Here is a 22352-nt window from a genome sequence, read left to right on the forward strand (position 1 = left end):
GGCACTTTCACTTTAAATTCATGTAATCGAGAAATGAGCGCAGAGACTATTTGTTTCCATTTTTTATTGTGTGTTCTCATTGAACATGAACATTTAATCGATGCAACTGATGACTAACTCCTACTTAAACAACCGACACCGGGATTGTACGTATGGATATGGAGATACCCAGCTACTGTACTGCTGACACAATATTCACTATTAATAACCAGATTACAGAGACATCGCTATGGGATACTAAGCAGGCTGATGCTGAGAGATAATACAGGATACGTCGCAAATGCGTTAGCATGTTAGCATGATGTGTTGTTGGGTTTAAATGAGCTGTGGCCCAAATGGGCGTCTGCCTCGGTCTGATGAAGGTCGTAGCGCTTCACTCCCGGACATAAATCCTTGTGCACACTACGTCATCCGCACCAAAAATCTGGAGGGGACAAAAAGATAATTTCATCCATGTGATAGTGATTATCGCTTATAATGGTCACATTTTGAAACTTCAACAAGCCTGCCTAAAAGTCCTAAGGCATTTGGACTTTTTCAGTTTTTGAGTGTGCAAATAAGTGCACACTAAATCTTTCTGAAAGAATGTGACTTTATCCTCTGTTCTAAACACACTGAGATGACAAAAGCCGAGCCTTGAGCTAATGCAAACATTTTTTTCCCCCTTTGCACAAAGACACAGACACCGCAGCATAGTTTGTGTTGACATGCAGGACCACAAAATACCAGAAAATATGTGTTCTCAACCGATCTCCCAGGACTGATCATGAACAGGTTTTGTATTTCACATGAGAGTACTGATGTGTTTCCTGTAGTCTTATTACTGTTGAAGTGCAATGGACTCATTTGGAAATGGCTTATGTCTGTTTCTGAATATGTCCTTTGTTTGCTATGAAATTGAATTTCATTTGTTCTCCACTGTTTTCTTTATAAATTTAAAGTTTATATGCTTTTTTTAAAATAAATTTCTGCTGTATATACAGGAGAATTTCCAGAATTTTTTTTTCTTTAAATAGAGTGGCACAGGTGGGCCTAAGACAGGAATTTAAAAATGTTCTCTTAAACCATTTAAACAACAGTGAGGTATCTGAGGGGGAATCAGGGGTGGTGTCCTCAAAGAAATTGTCTACAGAACCAAAAATCTGTGCCAAAGGTGACAAAAAGATTCTAGTTTCTCAGTTTCCCTCTCGCTCACATCCAGAATCTGATGATAGCTGCTGAATTCTTTGGTCAAAAATCATACTAGCAGTTGTTCACTGTTAAACTTTAAATGGGTGTTCAGTTCAGTTCAATTTTATTATATTTATATAGCATCAATCATAACAAGGCGTTTTATATTGTAAGATAAAGACCAACCCTACAATAATACAGAGAAAACACCAACAGTCAGAGAACCTCTTTGAGCAAACACTTGGTGACAGTGGGAAGGAAAAACTTCCTTTTAACAGGAAGTCCAAGGAGCTTGAAAAGAAAAGCGTCTGGACTTCTTTAGGTTTCTTGATTTGATTGATTTCTTTACTTCTTGATTTCAAGAAACTTAAAGAAGTCCAGATGCTTTTCTTTCCAAGCTCATTAGACTACGATCACCTGGATGACTGAGGACCTTCACAGACCTTTTAACAGGAAGGAAACCTACAGCAGAACAAAGGCTCAGAGAGAGGCAGCCATCTGCCGTGCGACGGGTTGGAAGTGAGGGGAGGGAGACGGGACAAAAGACACACCGTGGAGGAGAGACAGAGGTTAATAATAACTAATAATAAATGCAAAGTGCTGTATAAACGCAGAGTGCATCACGGGAAGCCCCCAGCAGCGACAACCACATGTCATACGGCTGAGAGTGGTTTGAGTCTGCCCCTGCTTTCCTGTCCTTTCTTCACTGAGCCTATCAAATAAAGCTGAAAAAGGCCCCCCAAAAAACCTATATGCTTGATCAAAAAGGAAGGTTTTGAGCCTAATCTTAAAAGTAGAGATAGTGACTGTCTCCCAAATCCAAACTGGAAATGGTTCCACTGAAGAGGGGCCTGAAAGTTAAAGTTAAAGGTGCAGGTAACAGTGCACATGACTCCCACCCACTGGGATCTGAATTGCGTTGTATAGATTTCATACTAGAGAGCTGGCAGGATAAAAATATCTGATGTCTGTGCCTGACATTTATGTTTCCACACACGCCTCCATCGAATAACATCTAGAAAGGTTCTGGGCTGTGACACATGTGTTATAATGGTTTTAGACTCATATTAATAGGTTTCCCATTTTATTTTTGGCCATTTAGTTGTCAATCAGAGTGATTGAAAGATACTTTCAAATCGACTTACTTTCTCCTTAGAAAGTATTCTTGCTTTGAATTCTGAACCAAACAACAATCTGCTTTTTTCTTCAGGATAATGTCAAGAGAATAAGATTATGTGGGCTGAAGAAGAAAACTTTTCTCCTTTTAATAGTGAAGTATGTGCCACTACATCAGTGTCACATTTATGCTCATCAGTCTGGGTCTACCTCACACTGCCGATGATGAAACCAAAGGAAACTTCTGAATGACTGATTTATGCACAGCTCGAGCCCAGCCTTCTGTTCTCTGATTTCATTTCAAGATGATGCAGCTGCAAAAAGACGTCCACACAACAACTTTATCCCTCAAGTATTTCCAGACTTAAACCAATTAAACGGATCATGCAAATCATATGGAAATGTGCCCTAGTTATGTGCCACATTCAGACCATTGCTGTGTGATCTTGAGTCTTCCTTTGAGTCAGGAGCTGAAGCTCTGCTATTGTTAGTCGCTTTTTTTTTTTTTTAAAGCAGATAGCTTCAAATTAGATTCACACAATATTTCTTTCGGGTTTTGCAGCTCCTTGTCTGACAGAAAGGCATCTGGGTGTGAAGATGACTCGTGGCTCTCTCGTTCTCGTAATGGTGCTTCATGACGTGCTGAACAATTAGTAAATGATGCCTCTGTTCGTTCAGTGATTTAGAAATAAAGCAATCAAGAGTGTTGGCTTTCCGCTTCAATGAGTTTAAAAAAACATAAACCATGTAAACCTGCTTGTTTAGTGTGTGGTGTGTTTCTGTTTCTGTTTGTTGAATTTCTTGTTTCGTGTTTCTAATAGTCTTATTTTCCCAGTGTTCCCAGTAGTGTTTATGCATTTATTTCCCTTACATTTCATCTGCCTTCTGTCTTGCATTTGGTCTTTGCAATTTTATAACAAATTATGGAGATAAAAAGTCTGGAGGGTTTTTAAAAAAATGTTTTTTAAAGTTTAACATTTGGTAATCCTGCTTAAAAACTCTTATAATCTGTCCAGTGAGATGAAATGCAAACCAAAGGAGCCTATCAGAGACCTATCAGAGTATAGTGCATTAGTTGCCTAAACCTATCCGCAGATGGCTCCAAATGTAATCCAGGCAGCGATTATGTTTGCCACTCCAAAGTCATTTTAGTAATCTATAGACCAGAGCGTAGACCACTGAGTCAAGGTTAGACATCAGCCTGGCAGATCAGATGATGTCTCAGCTGACAGCCTTGCGTGAGTCCTATCCTGTCACATCCCCCATGCTGTTTAATCAGCTTCAGCTTGTGCACATGTGCTGCTTCTCTGCAAGCCCCTTTGCAACCCAGAGGTTAATGGCAAGGCAATGGCACACTACTCCTTAGTATTATCATGGATGGACAGTTTAAATTACATTGCATATTATTCTTTAAACTCTACATATTATTCTTTAAACTCTACAGTAGCATGGACAAATGTGGCTTCTAGCTTCTCTGACTGTGTAGCGACGTACATGGATAATAACAGTGAGGAGAGCTGAGAAGCACAGAGAGTGAGCTTCTGTCACAGTTCAGCAGGATCACTCTCCGTAAGTGTGTGAATGCTTCAGCTCCTCCACAGCAGCATGGCTACCAGAGGGGCAAGCTCTGTAACACATTTTGCTTTTATCGCCTCGAGAAGAATTCATATGTTCAGCTTCCTCAGCTTGTCAGTTTGAACGAGGAGCTTTGAGCAAAATACTATTTAGACACTGAGGATTTGATTTAAGCTGTTTCTTGCTTGATTCTGGCCTGTAATATAGAGCTATATAAACATTCTGTGATGACTTATTTTCAGCATCTAAACCTTCCATATTGTTTCAGGCTTTGGCCTTTTGGATATTCATCTCATAAGAACAACAGGAATGAGTGTGGGAGCGCTGAACATTGAGAATAGAAAGCTGTTGAGGCCCTGAGAACTGGTCTTCTGATGCGTTGCTCTGCTCCCCTGCACGTCATTTGAGGGGCTTCAGACCCATTGACTCCTGCCCATATTAATCTGGATAAATACAGGGGGTATTACTGCAATGTCAGCGTAGCAGCCCCTCTTGTTCTCTTTTCACATCTCTCTGCGGGGTGGATGAAAGCTTGCCTCCTTGGTAAACAGCCTCTCTCATTTCCTTTATGGATGAATCTCCAGGGTGACTTCATACACTCACTGCCTGAGTTTTATTAACCATTTCTCAAACAGAGTACACTAGTTGCTCAAAAGGCACATCTTAATGCATCTGATGTCTTCTGGGTCCAAGCCGTGATGCCTTACAGAAGAAACCTTACAGATCCTGCTCTCGATCCGTGTAAAATAACATTTTTAGGCGAACATTCATTCTTTGTCTTTCTCTTCATTTAGCCTCGACTTTTCTGCTTTTGTGTTGGTAAAGTTGCTTTGGGGTTTTTTTCTAAGCAACAGTGGTCATCTATTAAGAGGCTTTCAGTGAGAAGATGACTTATTAGTGTGCGCTCACCAGTGTGAGCTCATCTCCATTCAGCTCTCGGGTCCAGAAGGTCTTGGGGCCGTCACCATCCACCAGAGTCTGCTGACAGTGAATTTTGTTCTCTGACTCCCAGGTGGCGAGGCTCTGGGAAGACAGGGACAAAAAGGCACCAGGGTCAGCACGATTTTCTAGAAGATATATATTCATGTTGCACTTTTACACTGTTTCAGGGTGTGCAATGTGATCATTTCCCAAATGGGCTTTTTGAATTTTACCCTTAATGCATGTCAGCATCAGCACTAAGTTGATTTAGCCAGAAGTGAGTTTTGCTCACAGACTGCATGTCAAAGATGCATTCAGCATTTTGACCGCCGCCATCTTGTTTTGTTTTTTTAAACTACGCATTATGAGAAACCGAAGAATGCTGTGTGTTCAGACACTGCTGACTTGCCAATCACAAGGTAGCACACCCTAAAACATGTCCAGCTTTAACATGAGTTTCATTCTAAATGGGAGCAATAATTTCAAACATGAACATTAAGCTATGCTGAACAATAACTAAAAGTAGTAACTGAGATCATAAATACACAAGGAAAATCTTTACCGAGCTCATAAATCAGAGAACACGAGAAAGACTTCTGAGAAACTTCTGAGAAATCGCCATTAGAAAGAAATGTAGGATTTAACCTTTTATTACCCAGACAGCTCACAGGCCACATGGACTTAGTTTCAAATTTTGGCTGTAAAATGACCAAAATTACAGAATTACCAAAAATGACCAAAATGGTTGATGAGTTACAGTAATGTAAGGGTACTGTGTACACAGCAGAACTCTGTGAATGCATAAGGGTTTCACATTTGGTTGATATATAGTTCCCAAGCTTGATGTTTTACTGTATATTTAAAATATCAATATAGCAACGATTTGTAGAACATTTACACATTTACCAATTTTAAACTCATTTGCCAGCATTAATGTATCTTCAGTCTAGCCATGTACTGGTTCAGTGGACGTATTCGCCAATAACCTGACTGAACAACTTTATTCGGCCACACATGAATTAGAACAAGAAGCAAAGCTGCTTACAAACACTTGATGCATGTAACACATTACAGCCAGTCCTGGCAGACCTCCATTGGCTTCACATTTGCTAAAAAATCCAACACAGCCTATTTGAGAGAAAAAAACCCCCAAAAAGGTCAGCGTATATAATTTAGACGGTGTGGGACTCATAAACTGCCCTTGTAGTTCATTTCAGCTGTCCACTGTTTCCACAGCTGTTCTGTTAAATAAACTGTATATTTTAGGAAATGTGCTTCTCTTTCTGGATACGAATTCATTGAGGAGTCATTTTACATCATACATGTTAATTTACTCTTTGTTGTAATTTTACTCAGATTTCATATATTTAAAAATGAGAGAAGAATTCAGAATTAGAGAACTTTTTTTTTCTAGTTTAATCAGTGTCACTGGCATCTACCGGTTTAACAGAATGAAGCAGGGAGGTATGCAGTTTAGCACAAAGACTGGAAACTCAGTGTACCACCAGCTCTATTATAACACCAAATGTTTTATTTTGTTAATCCATTATTTTATTGAATTTAACAAAATATCAGAGTGTAACTGGTGGCTAGGTTGTCACTCAAGAATAAAAACACTGCCTTATTCTTCTCTGACTCTGATTTCCCACAGTTGAAGTTTGCTTCATCTCCATACAACCAGCTGCATTTTTCATTTCAGCATTGCATCCTAATTAGCTAAGTGATCTCACTCCAAAGCCTGGAACTGATCAAAGCTGTCAAAGCATTATCCAAGACTGCATTTAAGCTTAAAAAACCCTAAAAAAATCTCTACAATATGAACTCTCACATGGTGGAGTATTTGTGTTTTGATTTCTGATCATTTGTTTGATAGTTTGTGCTATTTTGTAATTCGAAAAAAGCACCATTCCTCTGATTTGAATTCAGCAGCCACCTCGGTTTCTCAGAGGCAAATGTTAATCACCATATCAAAGGTAGCCAAAGCCATCACAGATCCCCGCGGGCTGCCGTCCACAGTCTTTGCCAAGCTGAAGAACAGCAGGGCTTTCTTCCAGCGTTCCCTCTGTTTATCAGCCACGACAGCAAGGCTGATATGGTTTTTCACTTTGTAACTCTGTGTGTATCAGTAGCAAGTCTTAGAGAGATTTCCTGTAGCAGGAACTATACCACAAAGACTTTATATGGTGCTCATATTTATATATCTGTGGACAGATTTTACCAAACGTCACATGCAGTAACAGCTGTGCAGCTGACATAAAAAATAAAAAGGTCAGCTGATGATATTCCTGCCAGATCATCTACTACTTTCTTTCTTTAGCTCTTTTTTCCACTCTTTGCCTTTTTTCTTTTTTCTTCATTTGATCTTTCTTTTGCTTTCCTAGTCACAGATAAATTCTCATGCATCCTAAGTGCTTATGTACACACATTTGAGGCCAAGACCAATGTCTGCAGCATGTGTTTCACCTTTTCCAGTGTTGTCTGTAGTGTTTTACTTATCAGAAAATCCCCTGTCTTTGCTTTTCTTTTAGTCTCTCATGTTTTACCAGATGCAAATAATATGATGGGATATGGAGGGAAAACATCTCATTTCCTGTTAAGGTTTAAAGTTTTATGTTGGATTTTTCAAGCTTTCTTTCAGAGCCCAAAATAACACTCTCGCTCAGCTTCCTCCCACAGTTTCATCACATTATCTCTCTAACGGCAGTGTTTATCCTTTGCCTTTCCTTGCAGCTGCCAGAAGACAAATGACGTGTCAGACTGGTAAAGAGAGGGCAGATGCACAGTTTTTTCTAAGAACCGTTTAAAACGGACTCCTACAAAAAGATGACAGATATTTGAAAAGAAAATCGCAACCTCTTTAGTGATAGATTCCCACGGGAACTTATGGTCACAAATTGTCATTTCGTTCATCTAATATGCGTCTTTGCAATTTTTTCATTGTTTCAAAATGGCTTTTGCGGGCATATTTTTCAGTATCCCATAATAATATCATATGAGCATATGAGAAAATAGAGAAGAAAAAAAGCTAATGTTGGCTGTTAAATTTCAGAATCTTTAGATTATTATCCATCAATGAATATCTCAGTGTAAACCTGTGTAACTGTGGTGGGTCTCAGACCCCAGAGTTAGTGTTCTTCCGCCATTATCATAATAATGTTGAGCAAGGATCAACATCGCAATTGACCAATCATGTTGTTGTGATGTCATAGCTTTGCATGTGGGGAAAAAGAAAAAAATGTGATTGATTATACAAAACTCCCTTGTGGTAAAAATGGTAAACATTTCCACTCTTTTCTTTATTAATTTATACAATGTAATAAACACTTTACCAAGCAGCATATCCGATCTGTATGGAAGCCCGTTTCCGCCACTAAAAAAAAAAAAAGGATCCATAACTCAAAATTTCGAGTTATTTTCTCGAAATTTTGAGTTTTTTTCTCGAAATTTCGAGTTATTATCTCGAAATTTCGACATATTAACTCAAAATTTTGAGAAAAGCAACTCGAAATTTCGAGTTAGCGCTGCCAATCAGTAATCTACGTGAATAACGTCATTTCCATGTTACCCGGAAGCTGAAGCCCTCAGCTACAAATGCTACAGCTAAGCTACCGGTATTACATCCAGTCGTGAATGCACAGATTGCTGAGTGTTTTCAGCCTGGCTTCACAAATGATGAAATCCCTGTGTTATTAGCTGAATCACATGGTGTTACTATCAGCAAACATACTTTAATTTGTTGGGATCCGTTTTTGAGTGCGCGGTCCTGCACCATATGCTTCCGGGTAACAAGAAAGCGACCTCATTCACGTATATTTTTGATTGGCAGAGCTAACTCAAAATTTTGAGAAAAGTAACTCGAAATTTCGAGTTATATTTCTCGAAATTTCGAGATAATAACTCGAAATTTCGAGAAAATAACTCGAAATTTCGAGTTATGGATACTAGCTTTTTTTTTTTTTTAGTGGCGGAAACGGGCTTCCATAGATCTGACATCCGAGCGTTAGCTAGCTTTAAGGCTAGTGCTAATTGAACGCGATTGGTCAGTTGCACTGCTGATCTTGTACCAGCATTATTACGATGGTGTACAAACAATACCACTGCATCAGATTAACATATCATAATTGCATCATTTCCTATATTTTTTGTCAATTTATTAAAGCGTTTGACACAGCAGTATTTTTCTAAGATGTACATCGAGGTCATGTGAAACTTGACTAAGCAAAAGGTAAACGGTCCGCCCTTAGAAAGAAATTTTTATCATTAGCCGGTGTTACAGTGGTTCGTTAGCAAAAAAGACACCACCATCATCAGTGCTGCCCATCAGCATAAATGAAGAAAGTGCTCTTTGCTATGTTGTGCTCAGATGATTTTTTACATTTACAAATGCAAAAACCACAATTGCAGGTAGTAAATTACCTGATAATAACCACCTCTCTCCACTAAAGCGTATCTCCTTTAACTTTCGCTGTCACCTCTGGCATTGACAGGAAGCACCTTATCAGTTACCACACTTGCACAGATTAACCGGAGCTTTTTAACCTTGTGGTGGTGTTAATAAGCCCTCTGCTCTTCACAAGGTGCAGATCAGTTTGTAATCCTTTTAACCACTGGTGCAGCCAAGCCTGAAGGCTAAAACCCACTAAGGGCTTCTCTGCCAACCTCATCCACCTGAGACCTCGCCAACACCCGCGCACTCCCTCTCGCCCCTGTGGCACATGTGCCAGGGTCAGCGGGTCCTGCCTTCTGCAGGTTTTGCTCTAGGATTGTGTAATAATTGCCACACAAGGGAACAGCAGGCTTGCTGCTGACCACCATTGCTTCATTTTTACCTTGAAATATGCAGCAGTATTTTTAATTGTGTTTAAAATAAAATCGTGATTATGTGGGGCATTTCATCACCTTTCATCTCCCTACAGCTTTACTGTTTTGATTTAAAGCCTTAAGCTAAACAGCTGTTTTAAGACAAAGGGGGCATTAAAGCCTTGCCAGCAACAAACTGCAGGGAGCTCAGTGGTAATAATGGTCTATTTAGTAGTTTAATACACAGTAAGTGGTTAAATAAGCTTAAGATTGGGTGCATATTGGAAAGACCGGCTTCAAATAAATAATAGTGTTGCTTTATCTGTAAATTGGCAACTGCTAAAAAATAATTCTCCTTGTAATGTTGAACCATCAATGCTATACAGTGTTTTCAGTTTCAGCCTCCCGTGAGTGTCCGGGATTTGTTCAGCACTGTTTGCATAACCCCTAATTAGTGGCTGAACTCAGTCCAACACTGAGGTTGTTGTCATTTTCTTTTCTGTGAAAATGTCCTGCTGGTTTGCAACCATCTCCTCTTTTTTCACTTGTTTCAGGCACTCTGTGGTCTCAGGAGAGAAACATGGGATCAGTCAGAATGCAGAACGAGAAGAATTTGCTGCACATCAAAACTAGCTAGAAGACTTTTTTTGTTATTATTATTTATATTATAATTTAAAATATTTGGTCCCGTGCTGAATTTGTAAGTCTTGCAAAGACGTGAACATTATCTAATTTTTGGACAAGCCCTTGTTGGTGGTAAGACATTTCTTGAAGTTGGTCAGTTTGCAGACATCTCAGGGTGGACTCCTTTAGGTTTCTTGGCTGCTGCTCAACAACTTGAAGGACTGAAGTCTGGAGACTAGCTAGGCCACTCCATGACCTTAATGTGTTCTTCTTTAGCCGCTCCTTTGTTGGAATGGCTGTTTTGGGTCTTTGTCTTGCTGGAAGACCCATCCATGACCCATTTTCAGTGTTCGGGCTGAGGGAAGGAGGTTCTTATCCTCCGTTTTTTTTTTGTTGTTATTCTGTCTCCAGTAAAATGAAGCTGCCATAAAAAATATGTACAGTTCATTTCTTCGTGAGTGAACAAACAAATTCAGAAGTGGATTGAATAATTATTTCCCCTACTGTGTATGCTATAACACAAATTTGATTAAGCCAAACACAATAAATATAAACCCCTATTTAAAGTGGCCCGACAGCCACTTTAATTTAAAGACAATTTTACATTTAAATCCAGGGTCAGGCACACCTCTGCCTGTACCTTTTGTCTTTCATAAAGCCTTTCGCCCCTAAATGCAGTGACGCTGATGCGCTAGCTCAAGCAACCAGAGGTGAGAAATGTGTGACGGTAACTTGACTTGTCGCCTTCCTAGCAGAGATGCTGAGAGCTGTGTAGCCCAGCCCCAGGGCTCAGACAGAGGGAGCCAACGCTGTCATATAAAATGGGTCATGTCTGCTCCCCCTGGCTGCAACATGTAGATCAAACCATAAAACAAAAGGTAAAGACAACAAGTCTGTGTGTCACATGTTATCCGGTGAGTGCAGCTAAAGCATTCAGGTATTATCTGCAGTGCTACAGAGAGAGAGATACAAGGCTCAAACTGTTAATGAGTTCAGTCCAAATACCCACAGGGATGCTGTGGTTTGGGATAAATACACACTGTATCTCCAATTTCTCAGGCTTTGGGCTGAATTATATTGACTATCACATGCATGCAATTACACAGTTTCCTTTCCGTGTGCAGAATTTCTTCTCCACAAGCAGGAATTTCACTCGTCCTGTTGCCCAGGAATATTTTGGGATGTTAACTTTTCCATTACAGATTTGAAAATGGAACCAGACAACTGTCTAGCTTTTTGGAAGAGCAAGCTGGCGGGGAAATTACGTAATACAGGATAAAGAAAAGCAGCTTGAAAACTTGCTACTGAATGTCGACGGCCAATTCTAATAAAAAGAAAAAAGGTCTCTAAACGACTTCAGTCCCTCATGAATAGATGATAAAGGTATAGCGTGTTTTTTGATCATTTATGAGACTTGCAATGAAGTAGATTAACATTAAAAGGGAACCTCTTTATGTTTTAATGATGGTTGCTAATATTACCATTAACAGAGTTTTATATATGGAGTTCATGTAGGTTCATGTGTGTACTGTACAAGTAAACCCAGTGAGCCAGTGGGTAAGACTAATCTCTGTATGATGTTAACTAGTGGCAGTATTCCCAATATAGGGATGTCAGGTGCAGATGCCCCACCCACCTGTTGTTTAAATCTTCTAAGAGGGGCAGCCAATCAGAGGAAAGTTGTCTTAAATGGAGGAGCTAAAAGTTCAAATATTTGACAAATATTTGACAATATCTTATCAAAGTATTTTAAAAATATGACTGATCTCCAAATTCATATAGGTTTGAGAAGGTCGACAAGATTCTCATTCGCACATCTGTTATGTAACTCTCTGCACTGCACTTTCTATATTCACATAGGTGAATATACTGCAGCACAGCTCTCACTTATTCCAAGCTACTTTTCTCCTGGCACTTATAGCAGGGTGACAGCTTACTGCTAGATACAGAATCCCTCCCAGCTGCAGGATTTATGCTGTGCAGCTCCAAGTTCTTGTTGAACACAGGCAAATGTAAAAGTGACTATCTTGCTTTTAAAATGCTCGTTGCAAATCTGCACGTGTGGAAATAAAATCCTCAATTTAGTCATGTTAACTTTTATGCTCAGTTGTATGTCTCCTCTAAGTACCACAACCCAAATTAATATGTTTTTCCCTCTTACATACAATAATTTTTATATCAATTATAGGCCCAGAAAGACAGATGTTTAAATCAGTGGCTCCCAAACTTTTTTTGCTAGGCCCCCTTTGTTTTACAAGAAAAATGTTCTCGCCCCGCCCCCTTCTCGCGCGCGCGCGCGCACGCACACGCACAAACACATCCTCCGACTACACACACCCATATTTTGCTCCATTGCGGTTTATTTCACACCTCAAACATTTAGTTAACACTTAAACAAATACAAGTAATCTGCAATAAATTACAGGTAGTAATAAAATAAACTAGGGGAGACCGGGGATAGTTGTAACATTTTTGACATTTCTGTCTGTAAATTTGAGCTCGTTTAAGGTAGTGGATTCAAAATGTAATGCAAAGTATTTACATGTCTCTGCTATTAAATAGTGCAGCTATTTTCTCTGCAGCACAATTACCCATTGCATGGTATGGTCTCAAACACGAAGAGTGAAATGTTACAATTAACCCCATAGTCTGGGTTAGTTGTAACATATCCTGGGGTAAAATGTAACACAATGAAATAAGGGTACTAACAAAACATTAACGTGTAATCTTTGTTTATTCAACACATGAATGCACTTAGAGCCATTAATGTAGCTGTGTGTGTGTGACAGAATGCAGAAATCTAGCTTTTGAACATATTCCAACCCCCCCAAAAAGACAAATTATGGAATTTTCTGCAACTGAATATTTCATTCATTTTGGTTGGTCTTCCTTGAGTTTGGCCTCATTGGCTCAGTGGGCATTATAACCTACAACTCTTGCACCAATTTTGAACATAACAATGAAGCTGAAAAAATGTAGTTGTTCACCAGCATGGCAATTCCATTACTTTTTATCATGGCTTACCTTGGTGTGGTTTGCAAAGTGCTTCAGAAAGATGAGGAAATCTGTTTCTTGCATCCATCCTGACTTATTTCCACTACCAGTACTTCCTACTGGTCCATCTCTGACACAGTGGTCTGCATAATGTATGTGTGGGAACACAAACAGTGGAGGAATTGTGTTGCCAATGGCATTAACCGCATATACAAAAGTGACCAGTGAACCCCTCTCTGCTGATGTCGTTGCCCCAACTTGTTTAATATAAGTTAAAGTAATAGTGTGGTAAGTTGCAACATCTGCATTATTGTTACAACTAACCCAGACTGTTGCTGTTACAACTGACCCAGACTCCTATAGCCATGAACTAGCTAACATTACAGCCAACGGCTAAAACATTAGCACTAAAGACCCACACAGAATATATCCCCATAGACATACAAATAACATAATTTAAGTTTGATGAGTTTAACTGCAAAGCAGATAATGCTATTAAACATTGAAATAAAGTAGAAAAACTTACTTTTTGGCATACAAATCACTTTTTTTCATGTTAAATTGTCTGTGTTTGACAAAATGTGCTGATTTTTCACATGTGATAGCAGAACTGAATTGGGCATGCACAGGATGAGGCACATCATTTGAAACTTAGCCCTGATTGGAGAAATTGGAAGTGTTACAACTGACCCACGTTACAACTATCCCCGGTCTCCCCTACTAACTATTTTACACTGTGTCCACATCTACACTGGTATTTTTGAAAACGCAGCTGTTTCGTCCACAAACGGCGTTTCGAATCACCGAAAACGGAGATTTTTTTAAAACACCTTTTTTGCATTATGTGGACAAGGAATACAGAGTTGGTCACGCAACGTCAAAGGTATGTGCCTTTTTTCCCATCACGCTGTGCACCACGTTATTGTTTACATGAGATGAATTGCAGAATGACAGATAGAGACAAAATACTGTTAATCTGACTATCTTCAGGTTTTACAAGCTTACATATACACACGCAGTTACAGTCCCTCCATTTAGAAAGGCAGAGGCTTCATGGTGTGATTATTTTACGCATGGTTGTTTGTTTTTTTCATGTGCTATAATATTCAACATTGCTATCAATACATTTTTCAAAAAATGCCTCTGTGTGCAAAATGGGTTTAAAAACATAAACAACTGTGGGACACTGTTTGTCCGTGATTTGAACAGCCCAGTGCTTGATCCCGACACAGGGAAAACCAATTCTGCAGGGGAGACCTACCTTGGCACTTGTGCAGGTGAAACCAAAGGGCAGATATGCTTCACCAAAAGTTCATTTTTCTTCCTTCCTTCACACAGATTTGACATTTATAGCAATAAACAATATGACACCATGTATAAACTACATAAACAAAGCAACTAATGATATTACAGTAACAAATATAAAGTAGAAAAACGTCCACGTCTCCATTTACAGTACATAAATATTATCTCTGTAATATCAGGAAATGACTGAATGCAGATGATGTAAGTGACAAAAGTAAAGTGATTAATTTTCTATTAGGTCAACTTTAGAGGAGTGCAACTGATCATATGAGATCATTTTATTCGTTGATATGCAGACACAGGTGGCGCTCAGCTCTAAGAAGGTCAGTTTTCACATGGGCCTTATCAGGCTTAATCGATCCCCGCTTCCTCTTTATTTAATTGTGCAGCCTGCATATTCACTTTACGGATGATGTAAATGCCTTGTTGTTCAGATCGTATCGAGAGATGTCTCTAAGAGACGAGCTCACTATCATCACAAGCAACAGAGTACAGCTGTTAGTTCAGGATGTCTACATTTCCTCCCCTCAGATATGCAGATTGTTGTAATTATGAATTACACATTGAGTGACTGTTGCTTTACTGGGATTTGTTATTAAATGAACAATTTTATTACATCCTTAGTCCACTCTGCTCCCCCTGGGGCACACACACACACACACACACACACACACATATATATATATATATATATATATATATACATTTATATGTCTGTGTCAAAACTTTAGCTGCTTTTGAGGATGAAAGAGTCCTCCCTCGGGGACTGCAGAGGTTCAGAGAGAAACTCTCACCAGTGCCCTTAATCTCTCTGCTCTGACGTGAGCATGATACCAATAGATGAGACTGTGAGGAGGTATTAATTTCTCATTCGGGCCTTTGAAACAGCTTTGAAGCTCTTGAAGACAGAAAGAATTACCAGCAGTACAAACAATGCAGACAGTTTAAAGCATGAAGCCGATTGCGTGTAATATCTGCTGGAAAAGAAGACCAAAGACAACTATTTGAGACGTACCAAAGATTACAACATTGTGCTTATATGTCACATCTTTTCATGAAATTAATGTGTTGAAGGATGCCTGCTGATTTAAACCTCACATTAGTGCATGATTTTTTTCTTTTTTCAAACAGCTGCAATGATCTGTATAAAATGCTTAAGCCAACTTTAATGAACTCTAAGGCACTTTGTCAGCAGTTCAGAGGCAATACCCACGACATCCTAACCCTTACACTTAAACTAATTCTGATTTTTTTTTTAAAGTTTCTATGTCCACCTTCAGGGGACTTCTGTTGCAGCACATGGGAGGCGAGTCCCCACAGTGGGTTTGTGGTCCCACAGTCACACCATTAATCAAGCTTCTCCTAACACATGGGTGACTGTAACATAAACCATCTGCTTCGCATCTTATTTGCTTCGCAGAAAAACAGCACAAAAATTATTGTGTTTGAAAAAAACAGAAAAAGATAGAGTTTAACATTTAAATGAGGGTGGGGAAAAGGGAAAGCGAAGGGGAGTAAAGCAATGTGGTTCTCATAAGCACCACAAATATAATTGAAAAATCTCAACAGCCGTGTCTTTTTTTTCCATCCAGAAATTATGACTCGATTGCTCAGTAAAATCCACACATCTTGTTTTGAAATCTCTTTCTCTCTACAGAGCTACACCTGCCTCTTGTACCACTTTACAGAAGGACATGCGGACCTCAAGGGGCTGTGCTAGTGACAGGGTATAAATATTTATGACACCTTTGTGTCTCTAAAACCACCGACATAGGTGGTTTTAGAAAGCAGAAAGAAAATAAGTTCTGCATTAAGTGATTGGTTTGTGGATTTTTCTTTTTAAGTAACTGGACTGTTTTCAAAGAGCCAGTTCTGCTGATTTTTTATTTATTTTGACAATAAATGAAAATAAAATCCTTTTGACAGTGGTGCTCCTATTCCAGACCGTCCCATTATTTTCTGTTTTTAATTTGCCAAATAATATGCAAACTTAACATTTTCAAGAACCTGAGACAAAATTGAGCGTGCTAGAACGGCCTAAAACATACCTTTAAACTAAACCAAACTAAGCCAAAAAAATAGACTTAGTTAGTTTTAGCCTTTATTCTGGACCACGTTTAACTTAAGGTTACCACTTGATTTTTTTTTACTTCTCACCAAATTTACCTTGCATTTCCGTCCATCCACCGTCTCCTCGTCAAACTCTTCACCGATGTGGAAGTTGATTTCAGTGGTGCGCACACTGGTGGAGGTTTTGATGTAGAACTGCTCCCCGTCCTGACGGATCTCCACATGAGGGTTGGAGGCCGCTGCCACGGCCACCTTCCTCAGCATGGCGTTCACTCCTGGATGGACACGACCCGAACCAGGTCAACAAGAGGGAGAAACAAAGGTCAGTCTCACGATTGTAGCTGGGTTTCACTAATTTATAGTTTCAAAATATCCTTTATGATGTTTTAAAGTTGTTCAAACTCTCCACTGTCTAAAAAACCTTTTACTTCCTCTCCCCTTATGCAATCTTTCTTCTGACTGGTTGCCCTTCACAAACAGAAGGTTTGAATAATGGTTGGGTGTGGCTTTTCTACCCAGACTCAGTGGTATGTGCTTGGAGTCACAATATTATCCCTTATGTTTGCTCTTGTTGTCTCTGGGACCCATTTTTGGTGTTCACCAAAACCAAATTTCTTTTGTTTTATTAATATTTCAATGTTGGGCTCTTTGGCTTCGGCTTGTTTTCCATTAAAAGCAAAAATTAAAACAAGTTAAGTGACTTCACAAGGTTCCACTCACATGATCAAGATGGCAAAAATTCTCTCTGCTCAGATTTTAGAAGAGAGAAGGATTTGAAAGAGTTTTCAGATTGTGAGACCTTTTGGCTTTACTGGATAGTGCAAGGCAGACAGTTGGCAGGAAAGAGGGGAGAGAGTGAGGGACACGCAGGAAATGGTTTGGATCAGACTCGAGCCTAGATCCCACAAGCAAGGACCTCAGCCTTTAATACTTGGGTCACCTGCTCAACCAGATCAGCTACACCAGCATCTTCAATTCAGAGTCTGACTCGGCGCATGAGACTGACCATCAGTCAGCTCCTAAATAAGCTGGTCAGCAGCCAGCAAGGGCAGAAATATGGATGTCAGAAATGGTCTTGCATGGTCTTCGTTTCCAAGGAACGAGCCACCCCACACGCCTGCCAGTGTGATTACTTGTGGTTCCTCTGATATTCAAAAGTAGAGTGGGAGGAAGAGCCTTTTAGCTTTCAGCCGCTCTTCTGTGGAACCTGCTCCCAGTTTGGATTCAGGAGACAGACTTTCTCTTTACTTTTCACATTAGACTTAAAACTTTCCTTTTTGATAAAGCTTATAGTGAGAGATGGATCAGGTGAACCTGAATCCTCCCCTAGTTTTGCTGCAATAGGCCTCTGGGGGTCTGGGGGCTTCCCGTGATGCACCAAGTGTTTCTTCTTCAGCTGTTTTCACTCTGTGTTTATACACCACTCTGCATTTAACTATTAGTTATTATTAATCTCTAGCTCTCTTAATCATTGTGTCTTTTGTCCTGTCTCCCTCCCCCAACCAGTCATGGCAGATGCCCCCTCCTTCCTGAACCTGGTTCTGCTGGAGTTTTTCCTTCCCACTGTCGCCAAGTGCTTGCTCAAAGGAGGACATTTAAATGTTGGGGTTTTGACTTGTACTTGAAAAGAAGTCAAATAGAGATTTCCAAAAACAAGTCTTTTTAGTCTGTTTTAGTAAAGATACAGTGTTTCTTTTTTTTTTTTTTTGAAATTTTGACACATTATGAGAAAAAGTGGGAAATGCTGTTTATTCTGTACAGTAACAAGATGTAGGAAACCAGCCATCGATATACCCTCAGCCCCACCCAGATAGTCTTCTCTGGGCTTGCATGCCAGTTTCTATCAGCTCAGGACCTTAAATATAGTGAGACAAGCTGACTGCAGGTTTCCTTGTATTGGTTTGTGTTTGCATCCAAACATGTTTGAATATTAACCAAGAATGACAGCGACGCATTTGTGAGTGAAAACACAATAAATGCTCTGTGGCTCGGGCAGAGCCCACAACTATTTCACTAAACTGCACTAAACTCACTGTGAGGGATTATTCAGCCATGTCTGCAAGGAAAGGAAACAAACTGTTGAAGATGTCAGGTCAGGTCAGCGTTGACTTTCTCCTTTTGTTTGACGGGTGCAAAAGTGGTGATCCTGCACGTGGCTCCATGCAGGCGTGTGACAAGTGTTTGGCATGCCCGGTTTGAGTCCGCAAGACCATCTGGCCTTGCGTCCTGCCAAAACCCTGGCTCTTTTATGTCTCAGTGCCCTTCTCCTACCAACAGCCGACTTACAGTTCCATCCATAGACAGTTTATAAGCTTGCAAACAACATCAAGTGTTTCATTTCCCAATCCCTAATCAGCTCAGATCATTCTATCCCCAAACCGCTGTGTTAACAGTCAGGATTCAAAACACATTTGACAGTTTACTTGACCCCACCCATGGTCTAAGGAGATCACAGAGTGGTTTGGGTTTTTTTTTAGCATTAAATATGCATGAGGATCAGTGCGACCAGCAGGCTGCCCTCATGTCTAAAAAGGCTGCATTTCCTTTGAATTTAATTTGCATGCATGTCTCAAGGTCTATAAACGGTTCTAACGGTGCTAACAACTTGACTAAAGTTTCTATTGAGTATTTACAACATGCTTTGGATGCAGGTTTGCACACATCAGGTCTTTTCGTTCTGCATATTGTCCCCTCTTTCTTCAGGGGAAACCTCTGAGCCAATAAATAATTATAAAGATGTTGATGGAAAGTGGAGGCCGCAGCACTGGCATCCACGTCAGTTGCCCATCACTGCCCTCTCTCATTCTCATTGATGGGGTCCTTATGTAAGAGCTACCGGGTGATCTGACGTGGCAGATGTTAATGTGTTCCTGAATGGATGAGGTGCTAAACTAGCAGAGTGACTGATTTCCCCATTAGAGTTAAGGCCAGATCAGCTGCTGCCTGGTGAATGTCAAACGCAAAATGGGGAGGGGTTGCTGGAGAGGTGCTTTAGTGAACTTTCCAAACTCCTTAATGACTCCATATAAATAGAGGCTGGAAATGAAAGAAGTGTGATGTTAATTTATTTATCCATAAAAACTGAAACCAGCATTGTTTCAGTCTTTGCCTCGGTGATCTCCAACTAAGGCTATAGGTTCAAACCAGAAGACATTTTTCAAACATGTCAGGAGACCAGATACAGTAGATACGACCAGCATCCATATTGATATTAAATGACATAGATTAGACCTGGATGATTTTTTTTATGCTAAAACCTGAAGTGTCCATTAACATTTTGAATCTTAATCCAGTCTTTGGTGTCAGCAGTTCGGGAGAGTTCCTGGAACCTCTCACAGTGGAACTTCTCCCTGAAGGGTTCTGCATTATTCTAAAGACAGGCGGCCCTTTGCCGTGCTCTGCCTGCCTCGGCGCTGCCAGCATGACTAAACACTGCAACACAATTGAATGACCCAGTTAAACTGGTCTGAACCTAAACCATCACAACCATCAGTTAAGATTAAGAAGAGTGAAAAAACAAAGAAAAAAGAACAGAGGCGAGAGAAAACACTGGGCTCCAGAGACCTCCCCTGGCATTAATGCATGCCCTACTTAAATGCTTAACATGAATAATGTTGTGCACCCCCCGTTTTCCTCCCCATGTAACAATACAACGTCTGTTTAGGGTGGAATTTAGCATCCACTGTTTCTTATCTCCCTTAAAGCCAAGGGTTTTCCCTGCGGCAGCATCTCTCCGTTCTCTGCCTCCTGTTCCCAGGGAGCTTCTCCGAACAATATGATGTTGTCGGAAGTCAGGAATGCCATTCCCAAAGAACAAGAAAAGCCCATTTCCTATATGGGCATGATGGATAGTCAGCCTTGCACAGAGATGTGGCTCTGGCTGTGGAGGAGACTGAGGGAAGGATAGAGAGGGCTTACCTAGAGCTTTGAGAAGTTCATCAAAATTCTCGCTCTTCTTCATCTTCCAGGTGCCAGCAAAGTTAGGCATGTCTGCTGAGGCTGAGTGAGAGGGCTCCAGAAAGAACCTGTTCCACGCTCTGATGATCTCTCCTCTGTCTCTCTTTGACTCTTTCTCACCCTCCTCTTTCGCTGCGCTCCCGTGTCCTCTGCTCTGGGCTCAGCCTCCCGCTCACACTGTTAACACCCAATTGTTTCTGTTTCTTTATTCACACACACATACACACACACACTCCTGCCGCTTTTTTCATCCGTGCGTCTCGGTGTGCTGGATGCTGGATGTCTTCAGCTCCTTTTTAGCAACTGTCTTTAATGAGAGGCAGTGCAGGTCCCTCCCCCCCTCCACCCACCGCCCGGACGCTCTGTCCCATTAATACAGGAGAACAAGACTGACACGTCTGCTCTCTCTGGGGATCAGGAAGACTAAATTCATTCTTTTAAAGAGTATTTATAGACCAGCAGCTTGTCAACAGCTGCTTTAGGAGTAGCCATAGTGTGAAAGTTTGCTTTCATAGTAATTGACAAGCTGGATCCAAAGGCAGAAAATATATCAGGTCACAGGTTTTACAGATTTTTGTGCACTTCTACAGATCCTGTGAGATATTAGGTTAAACCGAATGAGCTTAAAACACATCGTGAACCACAAACCCAGATCAAAGATTTTCCTTATTGCTTCAGATAGTTCTTGTGTAATCCCCTCGCAGGCTTTAACAAACAATGTATTTATTATGCATTCTATTGTGTTGCATTAATTATGTATTAGCTTGTGAACTTTTGCCTTTTCCAGTCAGAAATGTGTTGCTGTGAGAAATCTGCTTACATGAGGAAGTAGAACAACCCCAAAATTTCCTAAAAGTGAAAGTTGATGAAAACAGATGTCTGTGTGTCTCACTCATGCTAATGATATAAACTAAATAACATGAGGGAGTGAGTGGAAATTGTCAGGGTGCGGAGAGAGTGCTGGATCATGAAAGGCCAAAAGGCTGTAATATGCTTCCCAGGCAAATGCTGCCCGCATAAATGCAAGTCTCTCTCTCAGCCAATCATATACAAAATTTTGGTCAGGATGTGACTGTGTCCCATTTTCATGCATGTATGTATACCGACCCGCCACTTCATTAGTAACACCTTGTGATTGCCTTTAAAACGTTAAATTCTTCCATGGCACAGGTTCAACAAGGAACCAAGAAAAATTCAGCAGACATCCACTCTCAACATTTCTCCAATCGTCTGCTGGGCATTTTTGGTGAGCCCATATAAATTGTTGCTAGTGGATAAAAATATTCTGACTGTAAAAATACTTTGCTGTTAACAAGTGATTGTTGAGAAAGACTCAAAGGTGTCTTGCTATTCTCCTTATACCTCTGACATCAACGAAGCATTTTCTCCGATGCAACTGACACATTGCTCACTGGATATTTCCCTGTTCCAGATCCTTTTCTAGAGGTGCTTATGTGGGAAAACACCAGTCGATTGGAGGTTTTGCAAAACTCAGACCTGTCCATATATCACCAACAGCCATGCCATATTTCAAGTCACCTAAATCTTCTTTCTTCCCATTCTGATGCTCAGTTTGAACTTCAGCAGGTCGTCTTGACCATGCCAACACACCTAAATGCACTCAGTTGCTCTCATGTGATTGGCTGATTACATATTTGTGTTAATGATCAGCTGAGTCACGAGTGGTCCTTTCATAGACCCCTCAGTGTCTGAAAGGGACAGCATGAGATCATGTACCAATTAGTTTTGTTGTCTAAACCTAACCAAAGAGCAAAAGTAAAAAGTTAATGTGAAAGATACAGCGGTCCCATGCACACCTC

At 40.3% G+C, this 22352-nt stretch overlaps 1 protein-coding gene across 1 annotated transcript; it reads right to left on the reverse strand.

Annotated features, from left to right (window-relative positions):
• Positions 1 to 49: 49 nt before the first annotated feature.
• On the reverse strand, positions 50 to 20835 carry crabp1a (cellular retinoic acid binding protein 1a). The gene is made up of 4 exons (XM_085282846.1): positions 20494 to 20835; positions 16672 to 16850; positions 4771 to 4884; positions 50 to 424 (listed from the first exon to the last, which is right to left on the reverse strand). The coding sequence occupies exons 1-4, from the start codon at positions 20561 to 20563 to the stop codon at positions 374 to 376; spliced, it is 414 nt and encodes a 137-aa protein (XP_085138972.1). The 5' UTR covers positions 20564 to 20835; the 3' UTR covers positions 50 to 373.
• Between the last annotated feature and the right edge of the window lie 1517 nt (positions 20836 to 22352).

Source organism: Mchenga conophoros, linkage group LG7 (assembly GCF_057382185.1).
Source record: "Mchenga conophoros isolate Kocher_MC1m ecotype Shallow Benthic linkage group LG7, M_conophoros_male_GT1.1, whole genome shotgun sequence".
NCBI classification, from domain to species: domain Eukaryota; kingdom Metazoa; phylum Chordata; class Actinopteri; order Cichliformes; family Cichlidae; genus Mchenga; species Mchenga conophoros.